The 25,770-nt window shown below is 37.6% G+C and overlaps 1 protein-coding gene across 1 annotated transcript in view; it reads left to right on the plus strand.

Moving 5' to 3' along the window:
- LOC126267776 (phenylalanine--tRNA ligase beta subunit) overlaps nucleotides 1-25,770 on the plus strand; it is a 125,058-nt gene that overhangs the window by 62,669 nt on the left and 36,619 nt on the right. Inside the window, exons 4-6 of the mRNA XM_049973084.1 lie at nucleotides 6,625-6,697; nucleotides 6,778-7,044; nucleotides 11,575-11,754. Coding sequence (XP_049829041.1) covers nucleotides 6,625-6,697; nucleotides 6,778-7,044; nucleotides 11,575-11,754 — 520 coding nt within the window. The remainder of the gene's footprint in view (nucleotides 1-6,624; nucleotides 6,698-6,777; nucleotides 7,045-11,574; nucleotides 11,755-25,770) is intronic.

Genomic DNA, 25,770 nt, shown 5'->3' on the forward strand with positions numbered 1-25,770 from the left:
GGCAGTGTGGAAGGTAAAAATCATAGAGGGAGACCAAGAGATGAATACACTAAGCAGATTCAGAAGGATGTAGGCTGCAGTAGGTACTGGGAGCTGAAGAAGCTTGCACAGGATAGAATATCATGGAGAGCTGCATCAAACCAGTCTCAGGACTGAAGACCACAATAACAACAACATCTGATTATTACTGTAAGATTTATTGCACACATTAACACATGAAACACAGTCCATAACTGTTGTATTATACAGTTTACAGAATACCAGCAATGCAAATGATGTATGCACAATCAAGGCATATATTCTGAATTCTCACCCCACCTCTCGCCCCTCCCCCTCCACTAGAATCATGCCTACAAAAAAACTAGCAAAAGAGAAACACACACCATTCACACACACAAGCAAGCACAACTCACCAGCAACTCGGTCTGAAATTCTGGAGTTTGTGGTCATGTGTGCATGAGGTGTGCTTGCTAGTATGTATGAATGATGTGTTTGTCCTTTTGCTGACAAGGGCTGTGGCCGATAGCTTAATGTAAGTATTTTTTAATTGTGCCTGTTTGCAACGTAACATGTCTTTTTTTTAATGCTAAGTAGCAGTCTATCTTTTCTTACATTGTTGATATTCCTATCTGGAGTTTTCTTTGTGTGAAACTCAAAGTACATTTTCAATCCAAACTCTTGTAGCAACAGACGGTGGCAAGACTTTACCACAAGTTTTATCATAATGTCTGCCAGCATTTGGTGTGAAGAAATGTGCTCCACTGTGACTTGGGCTGACTTTTTTTTATTCACTTATAAAGTTTGTTTTGTATCTATGTGTTTGGTTCAACTCTTCTAGCCACTTGTCTTAGATAAGTCAATTGTTGCTTTGTTGTCTCTTAATAGTTTCATAGGATCCTTCTAGTAGTTTGGAGATGTTTCATTGTCTAACCTTTGAGTCCATAAAGCCTCCTGATAAGATGACGTCAGGGTCATATATTCTGCCCCAGTTGTGGATGAGGCTATGGTTGGCTGTTTCTTACTCTTGCACCTTAAGATCTAAACAAATATCCAGTTGTTGACTTCCTGTCTTTGGAACCTCTGGCCCAGTCTGCATCACAGCAGTCCTGTTCTTTAAAAAACAATAGCTTTGTACTATTCGTTCCTTGTAGATATCTAAAGATTCTTTTGACTGCTTGCCAGTGTGGCATGCCTGGATTGTTACAAAAAGATTGATAATTCCTGTAGAATAAGCTAGGTTTGGCCTTGTTCCTAACTGAGCATACATTAAACTTCCTGTTGCTTCACAAAAGGGTATGTTCATAGCTTCTTGCTCCTGTTCTATTTTTGGACTTATCATGAGTGAGCGCTTGGTTACTGTCCAGAGATGTAGATATTGTTAAAACATCTGAACCTTGATTTTTGTAATAGACACAAGGACCAGTTGTTGATGTCTTGAAGTTTAGGTTCAGCAGTGTATTGTCTAATTTCAAGTTCTGGCAGCAACCACCTTGCTTTAATCCATGCACTGTCTTTTTTAGTCTTTTATTACTAGTATCTTTCGCTGTCTTTGTAACAGTCTACTTCTGGAACTTTCACATAAATCTCTTCATGTAAATCACAGCCGTGACAGCATATAGATGATAAATGTCAAAATCATGTTTAGCAGCCTTAATGATAAATATCTTAATGAGTTATATTTTATAACCGGTGCATCATAATCCATGTCTGCCTTCTGAGCACAAGCTGTGTACTAGCTGTGCTCGATAGCATATAGTGTGGCCTTTCAAATCTCTCTCTCTTTTTTTTTTTTTTAGTACCTGTTTCACATTTGTTGTTTTCTTATCCAAGGATGAAACAGCAGACTTCCAGGTGTGGTTCTCTTTGTGCGACTGTAACTCTTCTTCTATTGCTTTCAGCCAGTTTTCAACATTGTCTGACATCATTGCTTCTTGTACTGGGAAAGGGTTGGTGTCGGATGACTGTTTAGACTGATAAGCTACAAAGTCACTTGGCTTCTTTGGCTTTGGTATTCTGAATTACTTTCGTATTGGCTCAAGTTCTGTGGTTGCTCATCAGCATCATTTGCATTATCTGGGCGTGGTTCCTCATTGCAGCTAGTATTCCTCAAAATACTGCTTGATGTGGTAGTGTCAGTTTGGGTTCAGAATCTTCAGCTTCGGTCATTATTTCATTTTGCTTCTTTTCTGTCAATGGGAGAAACAATTGAGTTGGTTCCTGTGACTTGATTTCTTCTTTATACTGTTTAGAAGTACCTTTGTGCAAGAAAACATCCCTTGTTTTTATTTTCTATGGCTATTGGGTTCAAGAAGCCTGTATGCTTTGATTAAACCCCTATATCCTATCAATACTTTTTTGTCCCATTTTTATCGGTTGACTTTCAGAATGTGCTTCCAAATATTTTGAGGTGTTGGAGATCCGGCGTTGTGTTTGTCCAAGCTTCTTCTGGCTTCTCGCATTTTAATGCCTTAGTCAGAGAACTGTTAATTAAATAGACAGCACCAGTGACTGATTCTGCCCAGAATTTGTTTGCCAAACTTGCTTTGAGGAGTAAGCATCTCGCTTTTTCTTCTACGGCTATAACACTCAGTAGTCTGTTTTGTTCTGGTGTATATATGGCACTGTAGTCTGATGTCAGATCCCTACTTGTCTAAAAAGTTTATCAGTTCATCATATACACATTCTGTGTCATTACCTATGTGTAGAATGCCAATCTTTTATCCATTTTGCCTTTCAGCTAGAGTTTTAAAGCACTGGATCAGCTGTGGTACTTGATTTTTATTTCTGGGAGTATATACAAATATTTTCCTGGAACAATCAGTAATTAAAGTAACAAAGTATCTGGTTCCTTCAGTTGGCATAGTTTGCATCGACCCACACAAATCTGAAGAAAGGAAGGAAGATTGGTTTTAACGTGCCGTCGACATTGAGGTCATTAGAAACGGATCACAAACTCATTGTGTCAGGGGTAAGGAAGGAAATCAGCCATGCTCTTTCAAAGGAACCATCCTGGCATTTGCCTGGTGCGATTTAGGGAAATCACATTGTTGTTGGTCTTGTTGTTGTGGTCTTCAGTCCTGAGACTGGTTTGATGCAGCTCTCCATGCTACTCTACCCTGTGCAAGCTTCTTCATCTTCCAGTCCTCCAGTACTAAATTGGTGATCCCTTGATACCTTGATCACAGAAAACTTAATCGGGATGGCCGAAGGCAGCTTTGAACGGTCGTGCGCCTGACTGTGAGTCCTGTGTGCTAACCACTGCGCCACCTTCCTTGGTACACATGTTTAGTGAACTAGCTTGAGAATTTCTGTGTCTTTTGAGTCAGACCATGAAAAAGGAAATCTTGTTTGTTTGCCCTCTAAGCAAATATTAACTGTTCTCTCAAATGAAATTCCGCTAGCCAGGCCTTTGTGAAGTGCATGCGTAGCTTCAGAATGCAGATGAATTAGTCCTTTATGCCACAAGTCTGCACATTCTGCACTGTTTGAGTGTAATGCTGATTTTCCTTCAAACATTAGATCAGTTGCTTGGTGTATTCAGTACATACCATTTGCTAAAAGCGGACTGGCAACCACATTTTTGGATGTGTCATAAATATGACAGCCGTGTTTATTAGATAAAATTGAATGACCTTTTTCTACTATTTTACTAACAGGTAGTAGATATGTGCTTGGCTGAGGCACATACAGGATATCCTGTATTTTAATTTTACCTTTCTTGTTGCCTTTGAGAACATCTACAATTGAAAATCCTAAGCCTTTTACAGGAAAGTTTTCATTAGTTGCTATTACAACTTGCGAGCCTGTCACTGTTTCACAATTATTTTTGTTGTATGAATATTTAGACATGTGTGCTGATGTGCCTGAGTCTATATACCATTCTGCTGTGCATCTTTATGTGCAGCTGTGTTTGAAACAAATGTTTGGTAGCTAGCTATCTTGGCTGAAGTTTTTGCATTGTTATTGCTGTTGCTGTTTTTGTCGGATGCCCATACTTCTTGCAGTTATAGCACCCTGGACAATTTTTGAATGAAACATCACTTTTTCTTGGTGACTTGAGCAGCACTGCATGTCAATGCTTACGTGGCATCATCATTTATTTCTTGCAGTAATTTATTTCTTGTGGAATCTTCTGTGATTGGAAAGTTTGAATTTCCTAAACTCACAATCATAGATTTACATTCATCTGGCAGTCCTGCAAGAACATCACACCCAATCCAGTTTTCTTTAACTTCAAAGCACAAGCCAGTTAATTTTTTTAACATGGAAATTATCTTTGACACGTAAGAAGAGGCCATAATCTTTGTAGATTTGCTTTAGCTTGTCCCACACGTCTTTAGCTATAAATGTATCCTGCAAACGAATGTATACTGATGGATGGACAGAGAGTATAATTTTGGCTCTTGGTACACAAACTTTGATTATGTCTGATATTTTGCCACTGACTTAATTGCACAATTGTTCGTGTTCTACACATGATCACACAGCAAACTCCCATGTACTATAGTTTTCACTTCCCGTCAGTTTCTCAATAAGAGGCAGTGAATTTGTATTTACAGAACTCATTGCATTAGCAGTTATGTGGTTTCATATTCCTGCTCGCTGCTGCTAATTTCTGCTATCCAATGTTCTGGTATTTATTTTTTTAACAGTACTATGAATTATATAATCTGGGCCCATAACATGTTAGCAGGATAATTGCTGATGGTATCTGATTGGAATTATAAGATTTGTTGTACACATTAACATGTTAAACACAGTTACATGAACTATTGTATTATACAGTCCACAGAATAAAGAATAACAATGTTCCTAGTAATGCAAAATATATATACAGAATCAAGGCAATAGATTCTAAATTCTCACAATTTCCATCTGGAGTGGGTCAAGGGTTGAGAGAGCAAGCTTTCATTCTATAGCAACTAGCTACAACATTGTGTAACCATTGTTTAAAGAACTCTTTTGTATTTAACATTTCTCATATGCCATAATAATATCGAGTGAACAGATATCTCATTTACTATATGTTCCTAGCCAGTCTAGACATAAGTCACTGAATGACAGATATTTAGTTAGTTAATTAATAAGTGATTACATAATATAGCTTTATTTGTTCTGAGTTTAGGACTTTATCATCAAGCTCCTTCTTCTCTGGAGTCCACAGCATCCTCAAAGTGCAACTGGAGTAGTAAAATGTAAATGACTTAACCATCCCAAATAAAGACACTTGCTCATCGTCATATCCTGTGGATGCATTATATTCGCATTTCATCCTTCTCATCTGGACATGAATCCAAAAATGCGCAGGCAGTGGGTCATTCTTCCCATACTGCTACTTAAAATCATGTTTTTCCATGAACAGCCTTCATCTGTATAGCTGAAAGAAGTGAGACATATTGCTATATTAAATAACAATATATACCACTACAATTGGTAACGCACTCCCATTGAGGATTTCCTTCTTGCATACAGTCCGCCATTGAAGTTGATAATATTGTGCTTAGCAATGTGTTTTAAAGTGAAACTTCCTGGCAGATTAAAACTGTGTGCCGGACCAAGACTCGAACTCGGGACCTTTGCCTTTCGCGGGCAAGTTCTCTACCAACTGAGCTACCCAAGCATGACTCGTGCACTGTCCTTCCAACTTCACTTCTGCCAGTACCTTGTCTCCTACCTTCCAAACTTTACAGTCACTCTCCTGCGATGGTAGAGCACTTGCCCGCGAAAGGCAATGGTTCCGAGTTCGAGTCTCGGTCCGGCACACACTTTTAATCTGCCAGAAAGTTTCATATCAGCGCTCACTCCGCTGCAGACTCAAAAATCTCGTTCTGTTTTAAAGTTGATAGTCAAGCTTTCTTCCAAGCACAGTTTGACAAGACCATTCATGTTGTGCGCAGACAACTGTTTGGTGGTAATGCTCACTTACAATAATGTCATGTGGTTATTGATATAATTTTGGTATATTGGTCTGACAGATGGCATTGCTGTTGATTTTACCAGTGAAAACTTTCAAGAGCCACTTACTAAAACTGGAAAGGGTGCAACTGTGGTTAGCTCATGAACAGAAATTGTGAAGGAACTGTAACATGTGATGATGAATTAATGTGATGATGCCTCAGAGGAGAAGGAACAAAAGAAAATCTATAATGAGTTCAATGTTGTTCATATTATCTCCTCATGTCCTCACAGCCTTAGTACTAGATGTTGTGGCTAATTAACTCTGTGATGTAGCCAGTAAATAAATTTAATAATATGTTTATTTTGTTGTCTTGTTAGGGAGTGTCAGTTCTGGGTGTCTGAAGTATTTCCATTATAATGGAAGGACGTTGGAAAGTCTCCTACATTTGCAACCGTAGCACTCTTAATGTCACTGTACTTTTACACAAAGCCCACCTTTCAAATGATCAAATGATTGGTTACAACCTGTAGTAGGGTTAAAAGAATTACCCAACTTTTGTTGAGAGGGTCCTGTGGACTCGTACCAAAAATTTTTACTATCATACTTTTTGTTTATATCATGGCTGTCTATAAATGAGTGCTCATCTTGTGCATTGGACATCTCTTTGTATTTTACTTGTTGATAACACCAGCACTTTACATACAAACATATGTGTGTTGTTTTAGAAAGCCATTGCCGAGGTATAGAGCAGTGAAACCAGAAGGATCCAGTGTTCAGAAGATTATCATGAAACCTGATGTGAGTACATTAATTTTCTTGTATATTTCTAGTTTACATTATGCATATTTTAATTTTTCTTAGGTTTTTCTTTGTTGCAGACGGGACTGATACGGCCTTATGTAGTTGCTGCTGTACTAAGAAATATAACTTTCAATAAAAACAGATATGAAAGCTTTATTGACCTACAAGACAAACTTCATCAAAACATATGTAGGAAACGTTCCTTGGTGGCAATTGGTACTCATGACCTAGATTCTGTTGAAGGTCCATTCATTTATGATGCTAGGCCACCAGCAGACATCAAATTCAAGCCCCTTAATCAGACCAAAGAATATACTGGTCATGAAATAATGGAACTTTATTCAGTAAGTAAATGTTTATTCTTACCTTTGAATAGTTGTTCACTTCTCACCAACATCATTTGCTGAATAATTCTAAATAGCAAAGTTAAATATATAGTGATATACAGTTTCTCATATATTGGTTAAAGTTACAGAAAATGAATCATGATAATTCTCATCTTTCACACGTAAAAACAGTAAATTATTCTGGAACTGAAAGGTCATTTATTTGTTTGTGTGATTAAGCATTATGTCTACATCTTTTGTTGGATGCTTGTATTTTTAACTGCTAATTGTTACCACTTCATGCAAATAACAGGATTCAGTTTATATAACACTTAGCTTTTGTGACAGGTCTCTTCTTCAGAAGAAACCTATGTCCATATCACTCTTACCAGTCCCAGCAATACCTCCACATTTAAAGCTTCTATCCATCCCATGACGTAAAGTCACTCCCATACAGCCTAGCCACCCATGGACACAGCATTTGCAGGGGAAGTCAGTCTCATTCCCAGTACACCAAATATCATATTGAGGTCTTTAAAAACTGCCCCAGTATGTTCTGAAAATTAGCATGAATTTCCCTTGCTTTCATTTTCATGAATTTCTTTATGAAGTACTTAATTACTGCTTGAATCTCTCATTAAAACTGGTCAAAGGCCCGGGGCCCAATGGAGTCTGCATCAGATTCTGTACTGAATTTGCAGCTGAGTTGGTCACTCTTCTAATTATAATCTATCGTAAAGCCCTCGAACAAGAAACTGTGCCCAGTTCTTGGGAATGAGCACAAACTGCTGCCCAGTATCATTGTGATTGATTTTTTGTATGTTCTTTGAACATATTCTGAGCTCAAACATAATGAGGTATCTTGAACAGAATGCCAACCAGCATGGATTCTGGAAACATCAATCATGCAAAACCGAACTCACCCTTTTCCTATATGACATAGTGAAAGCTTTGGATCAAGGCAGTCAGGTGGATGAGTATTTCTTGATTTCTGAGAAGCATTTGACTCAATACCACACCTACATTTATTGTTAAAAGTATGGTCATATGGGGTATTAAGTGAAATTTTTGATTGGATTGAGAAGTTTTTGATAGGGAGCATGTTATTTTGGATGGAGAATAATTTTCAGATGCTGAAGTAACTTTAGGTGTGTCCCAGGAAAGTGTGTTGGGACCCTTTCTGATCATGTTGTAAATTAATGACTTTGCAGACAAGATTAATAGTAACATGAGGCTGTTTGGAGATTATGCAGTTTACCTGTGATGAAGTACTATCTGAAAGGAGCTATGTAAATATTCAGTCAGATCTTGGTAAGATTTCAAAGCAATGCAGAGATTGTCAACTTGCTTTAAATGTTATGATATGTAAAATTTTGCACTCCACAAAATGTAAAAAAATGTGGTCTGCTATGACTACAATATCAGTGAGTCACTGTTGGAATTGGTCTACGTATACAAATACATGGGTGTAACACTTTGCAGGAATATGAAATGGAATGATCACAAAGGTTCAGTTATGGGTAAAGCAGGTGGTGGACTTCGATTTATTGGTTGAATAAATGCAGTCGGGGTGCAAATGAGATAGCTTAAAAATCACTCATACAATTGGTTCCAGGATATTGCTCAAGTATGTGGGACTAACAGGGGATATTAAATGTATACATAGAATGACAGCATGAATTATCACAGGTTTGTTCAGTCCATGGGAGAGTGTCAATAGATACAGAAGGAACTGAACAGGAAGACTCTTGGAGATTGATGTGAACCATTTCGAGAAACTCTGTTAACAGTGTTTCAATAAATGGGTTTAAATGAGACTCTAGAGATATACAACCCCCTATGCATCACTTACATAGGGATCGTGAGGATAAGATTAGAATAATTACTTCAGTCACAGAGGCATTTGAACAATCATTCTTCCTGCACCTGATACATGAATGGAATGAGAAGAAAGTCTAATAACTTGTACAGTGCGATATACCCTCTGCCATGTACTTCGCAATGGTTTGCAGAGTGTAGATATATATTAGATGTAGGTGTAGCAGCAACATTGTGGAATGACAAACTGCAGTCTCTCTGGGCCACGATCCTGTCACTTTTGAATCCTGTGACATGCTGGTTGGCATTTGTCCTTTTACATGAGGCGTAACACAATCTTCTCATAGACAACCAACATTCAGATGTGATTTCTGAGTTAGATACTTTCAGCATAAGCTTTGCTTATGTAGAGAATATAGATCGTATTACTCCTACCTGTTTTATATAGTTGCACTGAAATGCTAAGCAGTCACTTTTCCAAGCACGTAGTATACTTCATGCCAGTTTGACCTGTATTGTGTGCCGTCTTTTGTCACTGTCCAAACCAATACACAAGTTGAGAGAGTGATGTGTAACACCACAGTGAGCACAACTGTTCAGTTCAAGGCTTCCATTTATAGAGTTTTCATTAATGAGCGCATTAGACGTTGGTGCAATGTAACCATGTTGTCTCTTGTAATGAAACCAAGTGCCTGTTTCAGCACTGATAACAGCTGAGTGTGAATGTGTGTGTGTGTGTGTGTGTGTGTGTGTGTGTGTGTGTGTGTGTGTGTGTGTGTGGTGGAAGCATATTTGTATGTATGCCAGAAAGTGGGGATCTACTCTTGTCAGAGTAATTTCGTACATGCTGAATACTGAAGCCTAGGTGTTGATATCAAGAATATGCAAGTTGTGCAACAGGGGGCTGGATTTCAATGTTCATGATAGAGAGCATTGTGTTGAAAATTTTACCTTCATGTACCGTCAGCTGATCTGAACACATCGGCAGTGAGGGTGTTGTATTAAACCACAGTAAACACAGGAAGTGTTGTCAGAAGGTGACACAGTTTTCAAGTCAGTTTATACCTGGGAAAGTTATCCTATATGTGACTTCTTCTTTGATGAGTTGATTTTTGCCAATGATTTGGCGGAAACAGATGACAGTAGAAGGGAAAAGTTTTTTATGTGAGTATTCTCAAGGCAGAGAGTCAAATGATAGTGAAAAGTGTCTGAAGAAGTCATGGAGTTTTACATTAATATTGGCTTGTTGGATAACAATAAACTGTTGTGAGCAAGACAAAAATAATCTTCAAAAGTTTTCATCGTACCTGTAGACGGTTCTTTTAGTAAACTGATTGCTGTACGAAAAGTAGCAGCAGTCAAAATGCCGATATTCCTTTTGATTGAGCAATATTTTTGACCATGATAAACTACAGATTAATACAAAGAAACACGGTAGTCAACTCAAATTAATACCAAATAAATGGAATTGGTGGAAAGACAGTGAGCAACTAGAATTTATGTTTATAATCTATTCAAATAACAAAGCTATTGTTTCGGAAGCTGAACCAAACAAGCAGCCAACATTGCTACAATGCTATGTAATTTGGTTCTCAATTTCCTAGGAGGAGATAATGCTGAGTTAAAGAAGGAAATCCATTAGAGATGGAATGAGTGTTCAGTTGAAGGACTGGGGAAAGGCTTAGCTACTGTTAAGATAAAGCAACCACCCATCTATTCCCCATCTACGTTTTGAGGAATTTATGGAACATTTCAATCAGGCTATCATGATTGTTTGAACTGCACTTCCCCCAGTATTCTAACAGTGTTACTGTCTTACTTGGTTTAGCCTTGATTTCTGTTGGTAGATCCTAGATCTGTTGCTATGTGTGGGCTTCAGTAGTTTGGTGATTGTTAGTACAGTACAGATGAAATTTATGAATGTGATGAGAAATGAAGACACCCAGACAACCATCAGCCTATGGATCAGTGATTGTTATGAAAACTCAGCTACAATTAGAACAATAATTTTATCATTTTTAATTCTTTTGAGTAAATAAGAAACATAGATACCTAATTCTTCACAAAATGTTGTTTGAATACATGCACTTAGTTCAGGATGGGGAATACCTTTAATGTGTTCCACTGCAGAATGGCCCTATTGAAGTTTTATATAGGAATTAGGAATACACAATAACATCACTGTTGTGTTAGAACTGGAGGCATGTAAAACTGTTTTGGCATTGTAATGCTTGAGGAGTCCAAATAACCACTTGTTCTTCAGCAAATTCCTCATTCTTTTCCATTCCAATTTTTCTCACAATTTACTCTAACTTCTCTTTCATTATGTATCATTACTTATCTCCCAATTTCTGTCTCATGCTTTCACTACCTTCTTTCTATTCTTTGCCTCTTTACTCAGTTTCACTTTTAACTAATTTAAATTGCTATTTATGTACGCTAGTTGCATCTTACTTAGAATTCATCTTGAACTTATTGATTGCTGTTCTTTTCATTTATTTATTCATTTATTTGACATGTCTATGTGTCATTCAAATGTGCCTTTACCATCACATTGCAATCTTGTCCACTTCTGTTTATCTTGTCCTATACTTCTTTCCAGTGGTTGCCAAAGAATGATATTCTGATTCTGAAACAGGAAATCGCAAAAGTTGTTTGTATCGGCTGGATAAACAAAGCACTTCTATTAATGTAATTTTTATGTTAAGATAATTTTCATTTCTTCTACAGAATCATGCACAACTGAAACAATATTTGCCAATAATCAGAGATAGTCCAGTATATCCAGTTATTTATGACAGCAAAGGCATTGTTTTATCTTTGCCTCCTATAATTAATGGAGATCACTCAAAAATAACACTTAATACAAAGAATGTGTTTATAGAGTGCACTGCTACAGATTTGACAAAGGTAAGTAACTAAATTTATTTTATTTATTATTGCTTTACTCTGCATATATTTTATATTTGTTTTGCCCATTTTATAATCCTAATGAATTTCATCAAGCAGAACTGCTTTATGGATTGCCTCCTCACTGTAATTTCAAATAACATTTTTCACCCAGTCATTCTTCTTCCAAAAAATTTTGCCATAAAAAATGACTTGGGGGAGGGGGTAAACAAATAACTACATTTGTTCATTTACTTCACTTGTAAATTTTAATAAAGATATCCTCCTCCAGATTCACATCTGTTAATGTTGATCGTAATGGATTTAGTTGACAGTAATGGCCTAGTAATATCTTTCCTAGCTACGAATTAGGAAAAACTGTGAAAGAAATTAGTGGTTTACTGTGAGTGTTTCAATTCTTCTTTTTAAGCATTCAAGCTGCTGAAATTTGTGCAAAGTTGATGAGTGCTAAACAAGATGTTATATGTGTATCGGCACTTCTTCAAGGAGCATTTCTGTAATCATTTAAAATTTCCAGCCACATTTAAAATCAGGAAATGACATGTGCATTCTATTTACAGTCATCAGTAGATAAGCTGCAGCCACACAATAAAACCTATAATTGTAGCAGTGACCAGCAAAAGAAAAATCTGTTAATTATGCAACTGATCACAAGGGTGTTGCAGTTTGAGGTTACCTAGTTACAAGTGGTTTCAGTTCCTGTAACTAACTGTTTGCATTGAAAGTGTGGTGTACATCAGATAGACATTGCGTTTCTTAACCAATATTTATGATAAGTTCAACAAAAATAATAAATTATTTACATTACTTACCTCAGCTCAGTACAGCCGATAGAAACATGCCTCCATCCTTGCTACCCTCCCTGTTTTCCTTTCCCTGTTGCTTCATAACCTGGGTTGTGAGTAACTAAATCCACTTTCCCTTCTTCCCTTTCTTTCCCCTCTCTCCTCCCTGATGAAGGAACATTTATTCCGAAAGCTAGGAACTTAAATTTTCGGTTGTTTTTTGTGTTTCTATCGGCTGTACTGAACTGAGGTAAGTACTGGCCAGCCCCTCCATCTCTTTGTTAGTAATTGTTTCACATCTTTATATGATATTTTCCATTAATTAGTTAAATTATTGACATTATAATACAAATGGATAGATAAAACATATACTCACCAAGTGCTGGCAGGGGAACACACACACACACACACACACACACACACACACACAAGGATTTAACCGTTACAAGCTTTTGGAGCCAATGACTCCTTCTTCTGGCAGAAGAGTTGAAGGGGAAGGAAGAGGGGTGAAGGAAAAGGACTGGAGAGGTTTAGGGAAAGGGATCCAGTTTAGAAAAGTCACCCAGAACCCCGGAGTTAGGGGAGACTTACTGAACGGGATAAGCAGGAAAGACTGATTGTTGGGAACTGCACTGGATGAGGTTTGAATACCTGAGAGCTTAAAGGTGGAAGATAGGGTAATATGCAATACAGAGATTACTACTAAAACATTGTGCATGACTTAACAGGAGTAAAAGCTAAGTGCATTGTATGTAACAAAGGTGAGAGGGGAGATGGCGAAAAATAGACAAGTCAGAAAATAAAAGATGCAGGAAACTAAAATGGACTGAAGAAAGGAATAGTTAGTGTGAATAAATGCTGAGACGGAAGGAATTAATGTAAATTAAGGCCAGGTGGATGGCGAGAACCAAGGACATGTTATAGTTCTTCTGGTGTCTGGGGGGAAAAACCCGGGTGGCGAGTGTGGTGAAAGGGGCGCAGGGGTCATGACTGTTATGTTGTACAGCATGCTCTGCAACAGGATATTGTGTGTTGCATGTGTACACTCTCTGCCTATGCCTATGGCTATGCCCATTCACTCATTTCTCAGAACCCCTGACCTGGGGTTCTGTGTTACTTTTCTGAACTGTACCTCTTTCCCTAAACCTCTCCAGTCCTTTTCATTCACCCCTTTTCCTTCCCCTTCACCCCTGCTGCCAGAAGAAGGAGCCACTGGCTCCAAGAGCTTGTAACAGTAATATCCTTTTCTGTATGTGTGCTCCCCAGCCGCCACTTGGTGAGTGGATTTTTTATCTATCCGTTTATATTATGATATGTTCAGTATTTCTTTACAGTAGAACTGTTTTGTTGGCTATCACATCCAAAGTTGTGTAATTATTCTTCTCATTCCTTTCATAATTTTTGTTCTGCATTGATTTTTAATTCAAATTACACTTGTTCCATTATGGTCATGTGGAGCAATACAGTTTGGATTGTTTAAGTTGGAAGCTTAGTTATTTGCTGTCAGGATTATGCATTTGAATTTCAAAGCTGAATTGTCCCAGATACAGCCTGACAAAAAACTTGAAGTGCAAAGAAGAGGAGGAGAAATTAAATGAAACTTCACAAGTTGAGAAGGTGTGTGATGCTATTTCGGTGACTACAAAATCAAATCAAATTTATAAAGAGCTTGGTATTATGAGCCCACTTCTCTGTATGATGTTCCACCCCATTCTGGCCTGGATGCATGAAGAGAATTGGTTGGGGAGGATGTCATAAAGCCATTGTATCCTCCATGAGGCAAACTGGCCCATAACTTTAATAACTGGTCCTTGACATATCGTGGATACTGTACTGGGACAGAGTTGACACCAATTGTGGTCTTACATGTTCGATCGAGTACAGATCTGGGGCTCTTGCTGCGTATGGAAGTACCTTAACATCACACAGATAGTTGTTAGGTTAGATTTACTTTCATTCCAATTGATCCTCCAGGATGTAGAACATGTCAGAAAAACAACAATGCATGACAGATATTTACAACTCAAACAAATAAGCTAATGTACCATTCCACAGGTCCCAAGTGGCATGGTCATCATTTTTTAATGAATGCTGTATGAAAGAATAATTTTACAAATACTAATGCACTGAATTTAAAATAAAAAAGTTTTTTATTTATTTATAAGGTAATAAACGTGTAATACGACTACTAAATACTTATTTACAATGAACACATTACTGCACTGAACTGGTGCAGAAGTTAGATTGTACACACACACACACACACACACACACACACACACACACACACAGACTTATTTGCAATGAACACATTACTGCACTGAAATTGTACAGTAGTTATATTGTACTTACATACACATATACACACAAATCAGTTGGTTCTACTGAGAAATTCAGCAATGGAGTAGAAGGAGTTGGCCACCAATAAATCCTTTAGGCTTCTCTTAAATTGAATTTCATTAGTTGTTAAGCTTTTTATGGCTGCTGTCAAGTTATTGAAAATGTGTGTTCCTGAATAATGCCCAACTTTTTGTATAAGACTAAGTGACTTTAAATCCTTGTGAAGATTATTCTTATTTCTAGTATTGATTCCATGAATTGAGCTGTTGGTTAGAAAAAGTGATATATTTTTAATGACAAATTTCTTTAAGGAATAAATATATTAGGAAGCAGTAGTTAGTATTCCTAGTTCCCTAAACAGGCTTCTGCAGCATGTTCTTGAGTTCACACCACATATAACTGTTACTGCACATTTTTGTGCCTGGACAACTTTAGCTTGGCTTGATGAATTGTCCCAAAAAATAATCCCATATGTCTTTATGGAATGAAAGTAAGCATAGTATGCCAGCTTTTTCATTTTTATATCCCCTATGTCTGACACAATTTTCATTGCAAATAGAGATTTGTTAAGACGCTTCAGCATTTCTGTGGTGTGCTCCTCCCAGCTGAATTTATTATCAATCTGTAATCCCAAGAATTTAACACTGTCCACTTCTTCTATCTGCTTGTCATCGTATGTTAGGCATACACTCGTGGGACACCCCTTACAAGTTCTGAACTGCATGTAGTGTGTTTTTTCAAAGTTTAGTGACAAAGAATTGGCTAGGAACCAGTGATTAATGCGCACAAATATTTTATTAGCTGACTTTTCTAAGACTACACTTTATTTGCTATTTATTGCAATGTTTGTCTCATCGGCAAACAAAACGAACTTGGCTTCTAGTAATGTTACTGATGAAAGGTCATTGATATACACGAGAAAAAGTAAGGGCCCTAAAATGGAACCTTGTGGGACCCCACATGTAATTAGTTCCCAGTTGGATGTTGCCTGATTGCATGATACATGTCTCTTTCCTAATAACACCCTTTGTTTCCTGCCAGAGATATAAGATTTGAACCTTTTGCAGCATTTTCTGTTACACTATAATATTCTAATTTACTTAAAAGGATATTGTGATTTACACAGTCAAATGCCATTGACAGATCACAAAATATACCAGTTGCCTGCAATTTTTTATCTAATGGATTAAGCACATTTTCGCTAGAAGTGTAGATAGCCTTCTCAATATCAGAACCCTTTAGAAATCTGAACTGTGAGTTTGACAGTATGTTATTTGAGATAAGATGGTTATAAAGCCGATTGTACAATACTTTTTCTAAAATTTTTGAGAATGCTGGCAAAAGCGAAATTGGACATAAATTTTGATGCTATTTCTTTGTCTTCCTTCTTAAACAGTGGCTTAACTTCAGCATATTTCAACCATTCTGGAATTATTCCACTGATAAATGACTTGTTACACAGATAGCTTAATATGTTACTTAACTCAGAATCACATTCTTTTATTAACTTTGTTGATGTTTCATCATACCCACTAGATGTTTTTGATTTTAAAGATTTTATGATGGATATTATTTCTGCTGGGGTAGTGAGGCTCAAATTCATATTGTGGAAGTTACTTCAAATGTCTGGTTTGAGGTATTCTATAACAGCATCTACATAACCTGGCCACCCCATCTTGTCAGTAACAGTTATAAAATATTTGTTAAAAAGTTCTGCAACACTATACACGTCTGTCACCAATGTATCATTTACTCTTAATGCTATTTGTCCCTCTTCATGTCTGGTTCTACCAGTCTCCTCCTTCACTTTATCCCATATAGTCTTTATTTTGTTATCTTATATGACTATCTTTTCCTAGTAATATATTTGCTTTGATGTCCATATTACAGTCTTTAATATTTTGCAGTATTTCTTGTAATGTGCTATAGCATCAACATTGGAACTGTTTCGAATTGACAGATACAGCTTCCTTTTTGTTTTACAAGATATCCCTATTCCTTGAGTAATCCATGGTTTCTTTGTAGGCTTTGCTCTAACCTTGATAAGTTTTGGGGGAAAACAGTGTTTGAATAAGGTAAGCACTTTATTAGCAAAAGAGTTATATTTTTCATTCATGCCATGAACACTGTGAACATCAATCCAATGAATGTCTCTGAGGAGTGTCCTAAAATAATCAATTTTTGGCTTATTGATTACCCTCGTGAGCTCAGATTTAACAGATTTTGTATCCTGTTCAGTATTAACAGTTAACAGAAGGAACTGCATGTCATGGTCTGAGAGGGCATTGACTATTGGTTTTTTAGTATAATTTTGTTCATTGGACTTCTCTATAAAGACATTATCAATGGCTGTTTGTGAGCAATTGGGTACCCTAGTGGGGAATTGAATGATAGTATTACTAATTCACATAAGTTCTTATTGGGAGAGTCTTTAAGGAAATCTACATTGAAATCACCAGCAACCGCTATTTCTTTGTTTTTGGTTGTTAAATGGGCCAGTACAGCTTCAAGGTGGTTTATGAACAGATTAAAGTTACCTGCAGGTACTCGATATACACTTAATATTATGAAGGATTTTTTGTGAAATTCTACTTCTGTTGCACATGCTTCCATATGCTGTTCTAGGCAAAATTTATGAACGTCTATGTTCTTAAATTTATGACAGTTCCCGATGAGAGACAATTGCCTTGTGGGGACAAGTATTGTCCTGGCACCACAGAACATCATGTACTATTATGCTGTCAGAGTTTCCTTGATCATTTCCACCTGTGACCTTAAGTCATACCTAATGGCTCCTCACCTCACTGGTGCCTCTCCAAAATGTTGGAAGAATGCTACCTCTCCTCCTGCCACTGTCGTGTTTGCCAGTGATAATCTCCCAGGATAGTGTAGAATGGCCATTCATGACTGAATGCAGTGCAGTGTCATCTTCCCAGTCACAGCATCACTGCAGGTGCAGACGCTTGTGTTGTGGTATTAATGGCAGCCGACACATGGAATAGTAATTTTTTACTGTAGCTACTGCTAATTCCAGCCAACGATGCGGGATTATACATAATGTTGTGAAGAGTCCATTATTTGTTGTCGGATTGCAGGCAAAGATGTGAACGGGATATGATGCCCTTCATGCGTAATACAGCACTCTTCCATTACAGTTGTCAGGCATGGTTGATTGGAACCTTGACAACAAGAATGCGTGCCCTCACGTTCTCTTGCCACCCAACATTGGGCCAGTGTCACATCTGAAAGCCTCCCAACTCTGGATATTCTGTTATTCAACCAGTCAGTCAAATGGAGACCCAAAATGAGGTCCTTTTCAAACTCTGTCAGATCCTGATAACACTATCTCACATGAGTTTGCATCAGCTCTGTCTCATTCACAGTGATCATTCAACATCTGATGCTGTTCATGTCTCTTACATACCCTACTAGGCAAGTTATCAACACTAAACATAAACAAAACTAATGCACTCTGGTTACCATTCTATCTGCCAAAGAGATTGCAGTTATCATCATTTATGTACATGTGGAGGGTGTGTATATGTATGAAGATGCGTTGACTTGTGGCCATCTCTTCTGGGAACTTAATTTTGTTTGTTGGGCAATGCATTTATTTATTATATGTGATGATGATACCTGAGTATTGAGTGGTGGTGCCCAAAATGAAAATGAGTCAACTAGTTTCACCCTGATGAAGACTGCTTTCAATACTAGTCAAAACATCGGTAGTTTTAACATAAATGATGCAGTTACACAACCAGAAGAACTTTATTGAAATTAACTGTAAGCTCAAAAACTTATAATCCTACATTTTAACAAAATTTAGGCTGGTCTTCAGTGGCCACACAGATGGTAGCTGATGTGCCAAACATATAGACAGAGGGGCTTCAATGTCTTTTAGTGAATGCGATCTCGATCCCCTTCAGTGGTCACATGTAATGTATACTGATTTTGTTTTGAGAAGAGGGAGAATTATTTCAAGAGGGGGAAAGTGATACAGCATTGAAATGAGAGGGAAAACATGAGCTTTAGAAAGAATAGGTGAGGAGCATGATTTAAGTGAAATAAATAGACAGAGAAAGTGAAAACACTTACATGCTCATGTGATTACACATACTTATTAAGCCCAAATAAAGAATCATTACAGAATTTGTAAGTTTACTGTGTGATATAGTTCTTCTTTGTGTAAGAAACAACATAGATTTTGTATCCATATCACCCTGCACATGCAAAATAACAGAATAGAAGAGAAAGTTACCTCAGGCAATCACATAATGTCAGTAATAAAAATAGTGATGGAGAAATGCAATAAGGCATAGAAAAATCCTTGGAAGCAAATATTTGTGAGCAAATCAGATAAACTAAACATTACCTATCCTCATTATTTAACTACCATATACATATGCTCAATGTTTGTCTTTTCTTATAATCTTATGTAGCATGCACTTTAATTTAGCTCAAAGAAAACAAAAATTGTACAACAAAAAAGACAAATGTGTTTAGAGATTTTTTTATATTGAATAACTGTTATTGATGTTTGGAATATCCATACGGTATCAATGTATTATGCCATTGTAAGTTGTAATGAGACTGTGCTGTGTGGAAGACAGCTAGATTGCACACCAAAGAAAATTGTCCCTTATTCTGCACAAGAAGATCACACAGGGAGATGATTTTCACTGTTGTAGATATTAAGGTCTGATTCCAGTGTGTATTTTGAAAGGATAGATACCTCATTTACATTAATTATCTTAGAAAGGGGAGCACAAAATGTAAAGACCTCTGCATCTTGGATGATTACCAAGTGCCCTTCAATTAGCTCTCTTCTTTAGCATAAATAAACATTTTTGCTTGAGCACTATTTTAAGAGTGAATGACTCAAATGTTTCCTTTGCTTTTCAGTCTGCCCTAGTATTGCTCATAGACAACTGATCTTGAGAAAGTGACAAGTATAATGTTCCTGTATGTGACACTGTTATAAAACAAAGCATCTTAGCGTAAGCTGAATTAGTGATTTCTGGGGCATGTGAAATGAATTCCTATCTATGTTTCAAATTACTGTAAGGTGCTATCTTTGTGTTTTCTATTTGTGCCTTTCTAATTGAGGACATGGGATAAGGAGCGGAGAGGCTGGGGAGGGAAAAATGGGGGGGGGGGGGGGGGGGGATCACTATATTGCAGTAGTGAGTGTCATGGCTAACACTGTAGAAGTGAGAGATATTGTGAGCTTCAGTGACTCATGTGGTGTTGCCAGTTGAGACCACCATACAGAGATAGGAATTACTTACACTGATGCTATGAAAATAAAACTGGATATCTGGCTCAATTTTTGTAAGAAACAAAGGAAGAATTCCTATATGAGAAATATTCAGGCATTTCTTTCTTTCTTCCTAATATGATTAACAACACTGAATCCTGATCCCATGAGGTATGAGGTAGGGAAAGGAATCAATAAACTGAATGTCAATTTACCACATAGTTGGATATAAGACATATATTTTTTTTAGTTTGCTATAGGTTTTCATGACCATCACTATCAAATTTGTTTACTTTCTTCACCATATATAACTTCTAACATTTCTTCTTGGCAAATTATATTGGTCTCTTCAAAATTTGGGGTAAAAGGAGTTTTACCCACTTGTACATCTTTAGTTTCAAGATATCTTCAAATCATTTTTCCATGTTCAATTTAATTGAAGTGGCTACTGAATCTGTGAATATCATATAGAATGACATGTTAATGTAGGGAAGTGATAAACTTCTCACATCACTAGGTTAAGTAGTTCAAGTTTGACATATTTTCTGTTGGTTTCTATCTTAGGTTCTTCAGTCAATGTTTGTTTGACAATTTTTGTAAAGTTTTGCCGGCATAATGGGCTGGCATTGTCAAAGCCTCATCCTCTATTGCTGGTCATGGGTTGTAGTTGAGTTTTTGGCTGTAGATTTTATGTGCCTGTTGTGCCAACATCTGAGAGATTTTTGCTTGTCATTACCACTGTGGTTCGCCACTTGTTATCTGCAACAGTTATTCTCTGCAGCATGGGAATCCAATATCTGTTCACCTTGAGGCTTTCATCTTTGTTGTTGAAGCTATTGTCATGTTAGTGGATTTCTACGGCTTCTCTGCACAAGTGGGGTGTGGTAGGTCTTCACCACAGCTAGTACTTCCATGTCGGTGAATTTTATTACGTGATTGGTCTCTCACAGTGCATGTCCTTCCACGGCTGATTTATCATCCTGTACTAACCTGCAGTACCATTTGTGTTTGGTGATCCTATTGTTGATTGATCATCCAATCTCTCAAATGTAAACTTTTTCACATTTACACAGTATGCCGTATATTCCTGATATTGTGAGCGGGTCCCTTTTACCCATTGTCGATCTGAGACACTTTTTGATCATCTGAGACAGTTTGTAAATAGTCTTTATGGCATGTTTGCACAAAATATGGCCAGTTCTGCCCTTCACTTCGTGGATGTTTGGTGGAGAGACTACCCAACATTCCTTCTTCTGATGTAACTTTGCTAAGTGTTAGAGTTCATAACATTTATTATGCAACTGGTGGAGTAATTATTGCTCCTCTGAATGGTTCTTAGGTGTTGCACCTCACATCCGAGGTGCTACAGCTGACACATTCATTTTGGGTGTGTTATGAGATTATTAATCGCCCTGTGTTTTGGTTTATATGATAGTCTGTACAAGTATCAGTCTGTGTGTGTCAGTTTTCAATACATGCTGTGTCCTAGGTTCTAACCATCCCTCATAATCAGCACATATATAAAGTGTGCTGTTGATCATTTTTCTACCTCTATAGCAAATTTCATTTTTGCATGGAGACTGTTAAGACATCTTTGAGTGTCACCAAGCTGTTCCTCACCATAGCTCCAAACAATATAGGTGTCATAGATGTACCTACACTACACCTTAGTTTTGCAAGATGTGGAGTCCAGCCCCTGTGTTTTGAAATGGATCTAGAAGAAATTGGACACCATGGCAAAGGCTTACAGCTGTTCATAGAAATCTCCATCCCACATGAAATAACTTGGGATAGGACATGCATAACATAACTTGGTCATGTCATGTGGGAAAATGGAACTGATGTGCTCCAGAGAATCACTTAGTGGCATTTAGATAAACAAAGCAACAAGATCAAAGTTGACTAGGATGATGTTTGGTCAAAGTTTTAGTTTCTTAAGCTTCTCAGTGAAAAGTCTTGAGTGTTTTATGTGTGTGTTGGTCTCTTCCATATGCAGCTGAAGCAGAGAGACCAAGTGCTTGACAAATTTATATGTGAGTGAGCCAGGAGCACAAATGATTGGTCTTAATAGTACATCATTTTTATGGGTCTGTAGTAATCTATACAGCCGTGGTGGTAGGGCCCGTGTGTTGCTTATGTTCTTCTGTACATCTGCCAAGAGAGAAGATACCTTTGTTTAACTGATTCATATTCCTTGTGATCTGCTGCATCGGACCTGTGTTTAGCTTTCAGTACCTCGATGGATCTAATAGGTCCCAAATCTTTTGCTCTGATCATTTTGACTTCAGTGTAATGATCATGTTTTCCTTGTTGGCAGGCAGTACCGATATACTCTTGTTGGTGTTAAGCCTCTTGATAACTTGTAACTATTTTCTTTTCACGTTGCAAGCTGGTGATTTTGCTCGGTGCACTATCCTGGCAGTCTCAGTGCATATTTTGCAACTTTTTCTAAAGGTGGGGTCCAGATGTTCACTTCAGTGTTAAGCACTGATCTTCCTCATAGGTAGGGATGAAAGCGAAATTTCCTCCTTTTGAAGGACAGACCATTCTTCCGAGGTCAGCAGTTGTCTACTAAGGTTAACTACTGTGTGTGGCATGTTGAGAATTGACTTGTTGATCTGCTTTCCGCATCTTGCAAACTTTTTTCTTCTGTCCCTGCAGCAGTTGAGTTTGTTCTGGAAGCTCCGGTAAGTAATGCTGTTGGTCTTATCCAGTGTCTCAGTGCATGCTGCCACTTAGGTAATTAAAAAAAGTCCAAAAGCTGCTCATCAGTTCTTGCCAAGTCTCTCCATGTTACATGAATTTGCTCACAAAAATAAACTCTTTCCATTCTGTCGTAGGTATCCTGTGAATGGGTGGCGGTTGACTAGGTGCTTACATTTCAGGAACTCTTGAGTGTATCCTTCATCCTGATACCATGACAAAAAGGTGAGAGAGGATAGCAAAAAGGCTTTCTTCTTCAGTCGCTAGTCAAGGTGTCAGCACAGTCTTGAAATCTCATCCCCACAGAGGCATGGAACAAAATTTTTTGGGTTTTTGAGACCTTTATTGACATATTGCCTGTTGTTTTCTGTCTTGTGTTCTTTGGCTGTCTGTTGTTTCAAGACTTTTCTTATCTTTCACAAGCATGAGTGGCTGGCACTGTCAAACCCCACCTTCCATTGCTGGTGGTGGACTGGAGTTGAGGTTGCAGACATAGATTATTTGAACTTGTCGCATGAATTCTGTGGGCTTTCCCTGGTCATGACCACTGTGGTTCTTCCCTTGCTACCTGCAATGGTCATTCTCTGCAGTTTAGGAATCCAGGATCCATTTACCCTGAAACTTTCCTCTTTATTGTTGAAGCTATTGTTATATTTGTGAATTTCTATAGCTTCCCTGAACAAGCAGTTGTGACTCCACAGCAAGAACCACCAGTCAGTGAATCTTACTATGTGATCGCTCTCCCTGAGTGCATGCTGCACCATTACCAGTTTCTCTGCCTGTTCCAAACCGCATGACTGTTTGTGTTCAGTGAAACTGGTGTTGATAGAGCATCCAGTCATTCCAACATAGACTTTTACACTCGCACATGGTATATGGTGTATTTTCAACATTGAGAGTGGGTAACTTTTGTAATTTGTCAGTCTGAGACAGTTATTGATCTCGATTGGTTTGTAATTAGTCTTTACATTGTATTATGCTGTTTGTTACCCTGGGGATGTTAGCAGAAAGGCTGCATCCAACATTTCATCTTTTGACATGTAAGATTGACCACATAATAAAAATTTTCTGTCATGGAAGTTCTTGCTCCGGGGAAGAGCTATCACCCCTGCTGGTTGAGGGAGGCCATAGAAATCCACAAACATGACAATAGCTTCAACAAGAAAGATGAAAGCCTCAAGGTGAATGGATTTTGTATTCATGTGCTGCAGAGAATGACCATTTTTGGTAGCAATAGGAGAAGCACTATGATAATGACAAAGAAAAGCCCTCCGATGTTGGCACAATGTATGTATATAATCTACAGTCACAAGTTCGACCCCATACTGCCAGCAGCAATGGCAGGTGAAGTTCCTGCAATGCCAGGCACTCATGCTTGTGGTATGTAAGAATGAAGAAACCGAGACAGAAATCAGTGCAGTTTGCCATAAAAGCTTTAACAGTTTTGTTGTTCAGGTGTGTCAATAAATGATGACACATTACTTTGGCAAACAGTATGAGTTTGCTCTTCAAAGCTGCATATTGAAATGATGAAATATCTTGAAAATATCTACCAGATTAAAGGCACCATTCCTTACTGTTTGCAACTGTTGTCACAAATTAGTCTCATTACCATTTTAATAAATTGTGCAACACTATCAGGTAATGCTACAAAATGAACAATGATTTACACTATTTCTGTATGCAAAAGTAAGCTACTAAAGTCTTTATAACTGTCCTGGCAAAGCTGTAAAAACATTCTATTATTTTTTGGATTGGATTTGATTTTGTCACGTCTTGAATTATTATAGCTAATGAGGAATGGAGACTTGTACTGAGATGTTCTCATGCAAGATATTGTCTGTACACCACACAAGAAAAGTGTTTGGCACTTCTTTCTACAAATAATCAACAAATCTATGATAATGACCCACCATTTAAGGTGCTCCATCATTAATGCATGCAACAATTTTATTCAAAGGAATATTATTTTTTGTAAAGTGTAACATCGCAGTATTAAATATAGATAATGCTGTTGGGTATGTAATGAGATTTATTGTAAATAGCATTCCTTCTCATAATGTATTTTTTTCATCAGAATAATGTACATAAACCATCAATGAAGCATTATTATCTACAATGGTGGACTCATCCAGTTGCATGGAAAATGAAGAGTTTTGAAGAATACTTACAAGCGCTCTCTCTCTCTCTCTCTCTCTCTCTCTCTCTCTCTCTCTCTCTCTCTCTCTCTCTCTCTCTCTCGCTCTCGCTCTCCCCCCCCCCCCCCCCCCTCCCTCTCTCCCTTTCCCTCTCTCTCTCCACTATTAAGTGCCATTTCTTCAATCCCTCATTTTAATGTGCCATTGCTTTCATTACAGTTTCTCCATTATTATAGCTTTTACCATTTTTTTGACCCAAATTGTGAAGTGTGTCAAGTGAGGTAGTGCCGCTCTTAGCACTTTTATTGGGAAGATGTTGGTGAAATCCCTGTTCAGCCATCCCAATTTAAGTTTTCCATGATTTCCCTAAATCACTTTAGACAAATGCCAGGATGGTTCCTTTGAAAGGACATGCCTGATTTCCTTATTTCCTTTCCCAGCCTTCCTTAATGCGAGCTAGTGCTCCATCTAGTGACCTCATTGTCAACAGGACATTAAACACTAATCTTGTTTCTTAAATGATACGGTGATTGTTCAACGATTTTGAAATTTTTTATTGTTTTATTTCTTGAAAATATTCAATGGGCGTGTCAATATCATGTGAATGCTTTGTAAAAAGATGTTCTTGCAGTCATCTTAGCGTCTTTGCCCCATTGGATGATGATGCATTACACAATAAACACATTGAATGTTTTTTGTTGACAAAATATTCTGTGAAACCCACCTTGAGACACTCTGACAAATAGTCACAAACGTGTTTTTTTTTTTTTTTTTTTTTTTTTTTTTTTTTTTT

Source organism: Schistocerca gregaria, chromosome 1 (genome assembly GCF_023897955.1).
Source record: "Schistocerca gregaria isolate iqSchGreg1 chromosome 1, iqSchGreg1.2, whole genome shotgun sequence".
NCBI lineage: Eukaryota > Metazoa > Arthropoda > Insecta > Orthoptera > Acrididae > Schistocerca > Schistocerca gregaria.